Source organism: Coccinella septempunctata, chromosome 1 (assembly GCF_907165205.1).
Source record: "Coccinella septempunctata chromosome 1, icCocSept1.1, whole genome shotgun sequence".
In the NCBI taxonomy this organism is placed as follows: domain Eukaryota; kingdom Metazoa; phylum Arthropoda; class Insecta; order Coleoptera; family Coccinellidae; genus Coccinella; species Coccinella septempunctata.
Window position 1 is genome coordinate 59,695,940 of NC_058189.1, and position 11,207 is coordinate 59,707,146.

Below are 11,207 nucleotides of genomic sequence, written 5' to 3' on the forward strand. Positions count from 1 at the left end.
ATTTGAAGAAATTTCAATCTTACCGATTTCCACCAAAATTGGTGTTTTTACTAAGGCATAGATTACGAATATGCAAACAGAATTATGCTGAAAGGATTAGTTTTTAAGTTATGGTCTATAGAAAATCGGAAATTTTGGCCCTTAGTTCCAGATGAGAAGGGATGAGTAGGCAGGCAAAGAAATTACTGCTTGCGACGCAGTGTGAACATATCAGATCTTTCAACCTATTTCACCCAAGTGTGGCGGTCATTCGTAGATGACTGAATAATATGCAGTTAATTGATCCCTCATTGATTTTAAAGATTTTAGGCATAGTGATGGTTTATCATGTTTCCATTCTACACTTTCCATTTTAGAACTAGGAAATTAATTTTTTCCGAGAAAATCAAAAGTAAAAAAATTTTCACCTCTGGTTGATTTTGGCGCCCCCTTGAGCTGGCGCCCGGGGCAAGCGCCCCGCTTGCCCCCCCCTAGATCCGGGCCTGCAGATATCCGTTTTAGTCCAATTCGACGGTCTCATAAAACCATGTCATGAACTGCATCGATATTTTTGGGGACTGACACAGAAACTGGCCTTCCCCATCTGTCATTAACTTCAATGGAAAATTTACCTCTTTTAAAGCTTGCAGTCCAATTTTTCACGCTCGCATACAAAGGACATTGATCACTAAGGGTATCAAGCATATCCTCGTATATCTGCTTACCTCTTAACCCTTTTAAATACAGGTACTTGATGATGGCTCGATACTCCAATTTTTAGATTTTCACAATTTCGGTGGACATCTTCTTTCTTTTACATCCTCAAACTTCACACTGACACTTTTAATGAGTTTTTGTTCCTATAATTTTTTTATGCATGGACCTTGTCTAGGCTAACTAGATATCAATACACCCTCGTAGCATGGCATAACTTCCACAGGAATTATACATTAGAAATTAGAACTTACTACTTAATTAGTGGAATACTTTATATGTCTTGGATCTCCGAATCATCCCATAAATATTTCCAGGTATGCAATGGCGTGAACGACTGCAAGGACAACATAACATCTGACGAAACTCATGAAAGGTGTCCTACCAACACAACATGCCCGCCTAACCACCTCAAATGTGAAAAAACGAACATTTGCGTTGAACCATATTGGCTCTGCGATGGCGACAACGATTGTGGAGATAATTCCGATGAAAATCCAGTACACTGTGCCCAGAGGGAATGTTCTCAGAATAGTTTTAGATGTCCGAACCACAGATGTATCCCAGCGGCATGGTGAGTAGTAGATTGAGGGAAAAATCCATTCTTCATGACCTAAGTCGACATGATTTGGATTGTCCAAATTAGGTCGGATGAATCGTTTTGTTCCACAATTTGTTGCTGACAAAGATGAATTTCTTGTTTCCTAATCTCATATAAAATCCTTTTTTCAAAAGGTATTGTGACGGAGATGACGATTGTGGTGATAAAGCAGATGAACCACCGGAATATTGTAAAAGCGAAGGAAGAACTTGCTTCGGCGATCTGTTCACTTGTGATAATGGTAACTGTGTACCAAGGATTTATATATGTGATGGGGATAACGATTGTCTTGATAACAGTGACGAAGATAGCCGACATCAATGCAGTAAGTTTTCTCAGGAGATTACACGTTTATTCCAATTGTTGTCTAATTAAAATCTAACTCTGAAATATTTTGTAGACGATAGAAAATGCGATGAAGACACTGAATTCACCTGTGAAGCAAATAAATCCTGGGGTAGGGTTCAGTGTATCCCCAAAAAGTGGCTGTGTGATGGCGATCCAGACTGTGTAGATGGCGCTGATGAAAATTCGACTCTATACCATTGCGCCACACCGCAACCTTGTAGCGATGATCTCTTCACTTGCGGAAACGGACGTTGTATCAACAAAGTGAGTGTTGTTAACGAGTTCATTAGTTCATATTTATATTGATATATCGTTACAGGGTTGGCTTTGTGACCACGATAATGACTGCGGTGATGGAACCGACGAAGGAAGGGAATGTAATTTGAAATACAAGACTTGTTCGAGTAATGAATTCACATGCCAAAATTTCAAGTGTATAAGAAGTCAGTATAGGTGTGATGGAGAAGATGATTGCGGTGATCATTCAGATGAAGTCAATTGTGGTATGTTTTTCTTATGTTTCCATCTTTTATGTTTTTTTTTAAATGATTAATTCTTTCAATGAATTTTTGTTCTTTTTCAAATATAGTCAAAGAAAACAGTACGTGTGCCAATTCGAGTCAGTTCAGATGTAATAATGGACAATGCATCGATTATCATCTTGTGTGTAATAAAGTAGCAGATTGTGCGGATGAATCTGACGAGCCCCTGCATTGTAACGTTGATGAATGTGCCAAAGTTGAGATAAATCAATGTGGACACAAGTGCGTTGATACGCTCACCGGATTTTACTGTGAATGCAACCAGGGCTACAAGTGAGTTGATTAAAATGTTCAGAAATTTGTAGTAATACCCTTTCATTACAGATTATTAGAAGACGGCAAGGCATGTGCAGATCTGGACGAATGTACAGAAAAACCAGGCATTTGTTCACAATACTGTTCGAACACCCCAGGCAGCTACTACTGTAAATGTAACGATGTTTATTACGAAAGAGAACTAGACGAACACAGCTGCAAGCGCAAGGACAACATCAAGCCGTGGCTGATATTCAGCAACAAGTACTACGTCAGAAACATGTCCGTCGATGCTACGGTCTACAGTTTGGTCCATCAGGACCTATTGAACGTTGTAGCTTTGGACTTCGACTATGTCGAGCAATACATGTACTTCTGCGACGTCACTGCCAAGACAATTTACAGGGCGAAATTCGGTACTACAGTGAAGGAACCTGTCATCAGGCATGACTCGCACGGTCTGGAAGGAATTTCGATAGATTGGGTCGGTAGGAAGATTTATTGGCTGGACCGACATTCTAAGAATCTTGACGTTGCCGAACTTGATGGTACCAAGAGGAAAACTCTGAAATCTGGTATACCCGATCCAAGGGCGATAATCGTCCATCCAGGAACAGGTAGGATTATCTATCCCTATCCTATTTACAGGGTGTTTGACGCAAAAAAAAATTCTTCTTGAAAATGAGACACCCTGGATGATTGTTTGAAAACATAAATTCTTTCATCTGAAAATTAAATTGGTACTCAATGTGCTGTTAATTTCAGGTTATTTATACTTTACATCTTGGCACTTACAAGCATACATTGGGAAGATTGGCATGGACGGTTCAAATTTCACGATGATTCTGAATTGGAACGATGATATCGCCTGGCCTAATGCCATCACCATAGACTTTTTCGCCGACAAACTCTATTGGGCGGACGCTCATTTGGATTACATCGCTTACTCCGATCTAGAAGGCCATAACAGACACATTGTCCTATCCGGATCCAAGGTTCCACATGTATTCGCTTTGAGTTTGTTCGACGATTACATTTATTGGACCGATTGGAATCTGAAAGCGATCAGTAGGGCCAACAAACATACGGGAGCTGATTTGAGGGTGCTACGTAACACAACGCACAAGCCCTATGATATCCACATCGTACATCCCTTGAGACAAATTAAATACAGCAATCCATGTGGGACAAACAACGGAGGATGTTCACACCTTTGTCTCATTGCTCCGCCCCATATATCTTCTTATTTGAACATCGATAGCTACGGGGAGGAAGGCAACACTAATACGACTTACAAATGCGCATGTCCCAACCAGTTTTATTTGGCTAGCGATAAGAAGACGTGTGTTGCCAACTGTACCGCTGGACAATGGCAGTGCAAGGGCGCAGATGAAAAATGTATTCCATGGTTTTGGAAGTATGTTTATCTACGTGAATGTTTAATTCAGGAAGAGATTTATTACCAACTTTTTTAGGTGCGACGGAGAGAAGGATTGCAGAGATGGTTCGGACGAACCAGAATCCTGTCCAGCGCGACAGTGTCGTAGTGGAACCTTCCAATGTCAAAATGGTTTCTGCACAGCTTCATCAACGATCTGCGATGGAACTGACGACTGTGGCGATGGATCGGACGAACAGAAATGTGACTTACCTTGTCCTGAGTTGGAATTCAAGTGCAAATCGAATGGTCGTTGCATTTTGGACAGGTTTGTGCGATTTGATAATATCTAAAAAGGGTAGGTACTATTCGAATAAATTGTTTCAGTTGGAAGTGCGATGGGGACATCGACTGTAAGGATGGATCAGACGAGGCCTTGGAGATATGCCACAACAGGACATGTGATCCCGACACCGAATTCACGTGTAAAAATGGAAGATGCATACAGAAGCTGTGGGTTTGCGACTTCGACAACGATTGCGGTGATGATTCAGATGAACCGGCTTATATGTGCAGACAGAGGAATTGTACCACTGGTAAGATCACATTCGAACAAGTCCCTCATGTGAACTATTGATTCGACTTTTGATTTTCAGGATGGCAGCGTTGTCCTGGTAGATCTAATTATCGTTGCATCCCTCAATGGTTGTTCTGCGACGGTAAGGATGACTGCAGAGACGGTTCAGATGAGCTACCGGAGAACTGCCCAGCTTGCGACCCTGAAACTGAGATGAAGTGCAAGAATAACAGGTGTATACCGAAGGGCTGGAAATGCGATTATTCTGATGATTGCGGTGATGGTTCTGACGAGGCCAAAGAACTTTGTCAGAACGTTTTCAGAGAATGCTCTGAATCCGAATTCAGGTGAGTAACAACCCACTTGTTCAGGCAGTCAGGCACAAATTGCTGTTATAAATTCATTTACACTGGTCAAAATGAATCTTTTCACCAAAAATCACCTATACAACACTTTCGAAATGACAAAGTTGAAAAAAATTTCGAAAATGATTACTGAAATAGATCCTAATACGACCATTTGTTGGCTGAATTATCGGAAAGCAGTGGGAAAAAATTTATCTCCCGATTCAACCATGCGGTTTCGTTTAGGATATTGGCTCGTTCGAGATTTACGTGTTAATGAAAATGGAAACTTAGGATTGCCGAATTGTTCTCTTTATTTTTTATTAACTTACACGATTTCATGAAATGGCTCATTTCGATACTAACTGACTGAAGAGACTTAGGACACAAGTGTAAAAAGTAGAATAATACTTCAAATTCTCACCAATAAAATTCGTCTAAATTATTCACAATTTTTTTCACAACAGGCATCACAATCTTCTTGTTCGAACATTCCAACAATCGTCGTAAAAAACGGGATGAAATGGGGAAACATCATAGCACTTTTTCAACATAACTAACATAAACACTTTCAAGAAACTGCCTCGATTTTCTACATTTTTTTTCACCCTAAATTGCACGATACAACAATTATGATTCTCTCAAAAGCGACCTGATGCATCTAATCCGAAGAACTTGGTACTGAACCATTCATTGTCCAGCCATATGTTTATGTTTTGTTTCGTTTTTGCGACGCCGGAGTCACCTTCGACAGTCCCGTACTTGAAATTCAATGAAATTTTGTCGAACTTCTAAGTTGTATCTCAGATATCTTGGATATTTTATATAGACAATTTTTGGTGAAACGGCTTTTTTTGATGAGTTCGACCTTCTGTCAAAAAAAGCCTCACCTTTGAAAATACCCTGTATATACATGGCCATCGAAAATCACATAAGTAGCATTGCTGAGTTCACCTTATGAAGAGCCTATACTTTTTGGCATCCGATCAGTTTAATCTATAATAAATTGATTGGAATCCGAAGAAACCACGACCACATGTCAATTTTTCCAGGTGTAATAACGGAAAATGCATATCCACGAGATGGCGCTGCGATCACGAGAACGACTGCGGCGACAATTCGGACGAAATGGATTGTACCGGGTTCCAGTGCAAGAACAACACCTTCCAATGTTACTCGGGTCACTGCATCGCCTCCTATTACCGATGCGATGGAGAGAGGGATTGCAGAGATATGTCTGATGAGAAAGGCTGTCCACCCAAGTACCCAGGTGGACGATACTGCCCTGAGTTCAAGTTCCAGTGCAACAACAACCTGTGCATCAGCCAAAGTGATATCTGCGATGGTACAGACGACTGCGGTGATGGATCCGATGAGTCGCCCTCTATTTGTAGCAACTTCAACTGCGACGTCCTGAGGAGATTCCAGTGCAATAACAGGAAGTGCATACCCAGGTAAATGATTTTTATATAACATTCTATTTCGGCAAAAAAATTCAAATTTAATAGTTGGGGAGCCCAAGCGGGAAATTTATATAATATAAGGGGAGATACCTTGGACCCTGTAGAGTACCTCAACCTATATATAAGGGGAATTGTTTAGGACAGCCTGTCAAAATAGTAGGAAAAAACGATCATTGTACATACTCGAGCGTGTCAGATTATTAAGACAAATGTGGTTAATTACATGTTGTAAAGAATACATTCTCTTGATCTGACAATTTAAGCGTGACGAAAATGTGTTGGGGGGTGCCAAAATGGTGAAAAAAACGTCACGTGTGCATTCTCGAGCGCGGTGGCTTTTTTTCTTATTCTGAAGCTAACGATTCAAGAATAACGGAAAAATATAATCTGACAGCAAGCCGAAACAATAAAAATTGGCCATGAAGGTCACAAAAATCAGTTTTTTTTTAATTATCTCCTGTCCTGGGATTCAAATTGTTCTCGCATTCATTATGGAAGTTCTAGTGCATAACATTTTCTACAAAATTTGTCCGAAGAAATTTTTTCTACGTTTGAACATTTTTGAGATATATGGCGATGAATGTACATCAGACTGGGTGTATACATTGACCTTGGCATTTCGCATGTGTGGCTAAGCTCCTCGCTCTTATAACACTCTAGCTCGAAAACGGGGATATGAAAAATTGCTTCAGATAAAATATATAATTTCATTATCAAAAACTTTTATTATGAAGACAGAAACGATTGGAGCTACAGGAAGGTAGATATTTAAAAAAAAATGCCTTGTCTGCCTTCAAACTGTCTGATTAAGAAAACCCCCCTGATTAGTGTCAGATTAATGGGTCATCTGTATGAAAATCTGACAAGCTCGAGTATGTACAAGTAACTTGCATTCTCAAAGAACTGCTGAACCTTGCGTCACTTCCGAATAGCTTCCTTTGGGTCCAATTAACATATCCTCTAAAAATCTGCTCCACCACGCAAACTGTCAGATTAACATGAATGTATTATCAGACACGAAGGGCATATACAGAATCTTAATCTGTCACGCTTGAGTATGTACACCTGACGATTTTTTTTACATCTTTGAAAACCTGCAGACGCTTTCCCCACCGATGAAGTGCATAAATCATAGAAAATTTTTTCTTCCTACCATCTAATCGTAATCCACTAGGTCTCCAAGACGCTTGATTAAATCCCGATTTAGCATCGTCGGCTCCCCAACTACTAGCACTATAGGTCGTACCTAAGTACAAGCTCCGACACCTCAAGCGTTGATCCACCCCTATCAGCCCTAGGGATTCTAGGTATAGGGTAGAACCACGACAGTTCTAGGGATAAACGCTCTGTGTTGCAACGTTTACTCACAGTTGAACTGCAGTACCTGGTCAATTGTTTGATCATTCACTACGAGTTTGCATCTTATCGGCCCTAATAACGTCTGTCAGACGTACCCTGTCAAATGTTTGCTTCAGATCTACTAAGTATAAGAACAGTGGTTTGTTGAACTCTATGAATTTTCCAACCATCTGACGCAGTACGAAAATGACGTCCGTAGTTGATCTATTTGGTCTAGAGCCTTGTTGCTCTTTGCTCATACTTATTTGTTCCTCGTGTTTCTTCGTTAGTATTTCGGTCAGCAATTTAGCCAATGAACACAATGAACAGCAGCGTTATTCCCCTGTAGTTTGAAGGGTCGTTCTTTTTTCCTCTTTTACATATGGGGATAGTTATACTCGTTTTCCACTCAGTCGGTATCTTCCCATGTTTTTTAAAATCTTCAGAAAGAGTTTCAAGGCCTCATGAACAATTACCGACCCCCATACTTGATCACTTCGTTTGGAATGTTAGCAATGTCTGCAGATTTTCTGTTCTTTGATTAATTCAAGCCTTGTCTGACAGAGACCTCTGTGATGTTTTCGATTTCCTGAAGTTCGAGCTCTGGGCTGATGCTATAATGAGATGATTCAATCCTCCTAAAACCGAAAGTTTCAACTCACAAATTATCCTAATCCAACGTTCTGCTTCAGATATCAACTCTGCGACGGAATAGACAACTGCGGCGACGGTTCCGACGAGAACAACATGACCTTGTGCGCTACGAAAGTAAAACCTTGCAACGTCTTAACCGAGTTCAAATGCGCCAACAGGAAATGCATAGACCGCGCCCAAATGTGCGATTTCGCTGATGACTGCGGCGACAGCTCAGACGAGCTCGGCTGTCACCACAACAGCGATTGCCTGGATTCCACCAGAGGCGGCTGCGAGCACCAGTGCACCAACATAACGGGAAGCGGCTACATCTGCACCTGCTTCAGCGGATTCATCGTTTCCAAGGAGAACCGAAAGAAATGCCTCGACGTGGACGAGTGCGCCACTGGAATACACCACTGCTCGCAAATTTGTACGAATATCAACGGATCTTACGAGTGCTCTTGCGAGGATGGCTTCGAACTATCAGACAGCCTTTCCGGCGTTTGCAGGCTCCTACAAGGAGAGGTCAACTTAGTGTTTTCAAGCGGTCCGGAGATCAGATCCCTATATCTCGAAAGAAACGAAGAAGTGAACGTTATTTCCGATGAAAAACGAATCGAAGCAGTGGATTACGATCCTAAATCTGAAATTATCTATTGGGCGGACAGTTACGACAAGGCCATCAAGCGTTCTTACATGATCAATGCGTCGGAAGGGGAGGTCAAAGTGGGCTATGCTCAAGATCTGGATATGAAAGGAAACGCTAAGCCGACCGCGCTAGCTGTCGACTGGGTGGGAGATAACTTATACTGGACGGAGATCGATCGAGTAGGTTCAATATCGAAGCCCAAAGGCAAAGTTATGGTTGCCAAGACAGATGGTAGATATCGAAGAGCGATTGTTAGTGTCGGGTTGGAAAATCCAACGTCTATCGCTGTTGATCCACAACTTGGAAAGATGTACTGGACAGACGCTGGATCGGCTCCTAAGTTGGAAGTATCGTGGATGGATGGATCAAAGAGAAGACCCGTCATAACAGAAGGTAAAGCTCAAAACTGAGAATTCCTTAATAATTTCCATCTGCAAGAAAATTTCCTCCTAAACACCTCTTCTCTTCACAATACACATGTTGTTTCCACGCTCAGGAATTATTTTATGAATCCCATTATGCCCTCAAATGTTTTTGATCCATACAGCACTCAAAATACTTCTATTCTTCTCCTAGGTATTCGTCAGCCGGCAGGTTTAACCATAGACTATTCACAAGATCACACAGTCTATTGGGTGGATATAAAATTGAACACTATAGAAAATATTAAGTACGATGGAACCAACAGAAAAGTTATTCTGAGGGGAGAAAAACTGAAGCATCCGATATCGCTGGATGTTTTCGAATCCAACCTCTACTGGGTTACCAAAGATACAGGGGAAATTTTACGTCAGGATAAATTTGGAAGGGGTGTGCCCACCAGCATTAAGACTGATTTATTGAATCCGTTGAGTGTTAAAGGTAAGATTTCACGAATCTCGTTTTTGTTGTCTATAAATCCATATTAAATTGAATTTTTTCTCCAGTTTACAATAGACTTCGTTACAACACATCAATAACAAACCACTGCAGTCACAACGCATGTTCCCATCTCTGTCTTTTGGTACCTGGAGGCAGGAGATGCGCATGCCCCGACCTCATCTACAGTACTCAAACACACAGAGGTAAGGGAGAGAGGATATGTGACGCTGCCATTGAAATGGCACGGGTGCTACCTCAGAAGTGTTTGTGCCAGAACGGAGGAGTGTGTAAGAAAGACGATAAGGGCTTGGTGTGTGAATGCCAAAATGAAAACTTCCAAGGCGAACACTGTGAGCTTAATACAGCGCACAGTAGATTAGGAATGGGCGATAAGCCAGGAACTATTATTTTACCGATTTTGGCTATCCTGTTGGTGTTGGGAGCAATAACGGCAGCTTGGTTCGTTGTTAAGAGGAGGCCATTGTAAGTATTTATTTAATTCATACAGGGACGAAATTCAGGGGGTTGTAACTCCAAAAGAGGGAACTTCCTGACAAAAATCCCCTGATTTGGTCTAGATAATCTGTGACCAAATTTATTGCATTAATATCGGGGCACTCTGTATATATGACATTGTTATTTTCAGTGGAAAGACCACCCTTGGCAGCAGTCAAACGGTTGCTTTCAGACAGGGTAGCAATGTGGAATTTGGTTCAAGTTCCTTCGTTGGAGGTAACAGTGTAGAGCCCATGGATATATCTTACACTTTGGACCCAGTCAACACCAAAACAAGAGATTTCCATAACCCTATGTATGACGCGGTACAGAATCAAAGTAGTGAAGCTCTTGCGAACGGCAATGGTGGTAAGTTAACACAATACATATAATAATAATTTAATATAGATTATTATCTACAGTTGAATAAGCCCACTATTCTTTTTTTTTCACATAAAAATATAACACTATTTGTGATTTTTTTCAGATGCTGCTTTGTACGAAGTTCCTGTAACGAGTAAAATGAAAAGTGAAATTTTCACAGAACCCCCAAGTGCTGTGATAGCACCATCCAGTGTAACGCACAGATCCTCGAATGTGCACATCAAGCAACGAGAGCTTGAACCTGCGTCATCGGATACGGGCAAAGATACTCAAAAATTAGTAGAAGAAGACCCTTGAGAGACTATTCCCACTGTTGGAAATTTGTTTTTATTATGAGCAATATGAAGAAAGAGTCATCTTTGAAGAAGCTGACTGATGATTTGTAAATTATTTATATAGATGTTATACATTTTATAAGTCAAGAATCCAGATCAAATATTATTTTACGAAATTTTACATATTTTATTGAAGTTTTAATTGAGAGTGAAATAAATGACGGTTTTCGGTATTTTGCATTTGTGAATTAAATGAATTGACCTTGTCATATATAGGGTGAGTGAGCCTTTGACTCGTACGAATATTTCAACAGTAAAAAAAAACACTTTTTTCCTATACCATTTTGCCGAATTTGCTCAATTTAAAA

At 40.7% G+C, this 11,207-nt stretch overlaps 1 protein-coding gene across 1 annotated transcript in view; it reads left to right on the top strand.

Annotated features, from left to right (window-relative positions):
* LOC123319277 (low-density lipoprotein receptor-related protein 2) overlaps nt 1–11,072 on the top strand; it is a 62,571-nt gene extending 51,499 nt beyond the window's left edge. The window contains exons 21-36 of the mRNA XM_044906153.1: nt 1,011–1,267; nt 1,429–1,619; nt 1,695–1,906; nt 1,962–2,145; nt 2,232–2,457; nt 2,509–3,056; nt 3,205–3,856; nt 3,915–4,145; nt 4,205–4,413; nt 4,474–4,741; nt 5,791–6,192; nt 8,232–9,217; nt 9,401–9,685; nt 9,751–10,168; nt 10,332–10,549; nt 10,668–11,072. Coding sequence (XP_044762088.1) covers nt 1,011–1,267; nt 1,429–1,619; nt 1,695–1,906; nt 1,962–2,145; nt 2,232–2,457; nt 2,509–3,056; nt 3,205–3,856; nt 3,915–4,145; nt 4,205–4,413; nt 4,474–4,741; nt 5,791–6,192; nt 8,232–9,217; nt 9,401–9,685; nt 9,751–10,168; nt 10,332–10,549; nt 10,668–10,861 — 5,481 coding nt within the window. The 3' untranslated portion in view covers nt 10,862–11,072. The remainder of the gene's footprint in view (nt 1–1,010; nt 1,268–1,428; nt 1,620–1,694; nt 1,907–1,961; nt 2,146–2,231; nt 2,458–2,508; nt 3,057–3,204; nt 3,857–3,914; nt 4,146–4,204; nt 4,414–4,473; nt 4,742–5,790; nt 6,193–8,231; nt 9,218–9,400; nt 9,686–9,750; nt 10,169–10,331; nt 10,550–10,667) is intronic.
* The last annotated feature ends 135 nt before the right edge of the window (nt 11,073–11,207 follow it).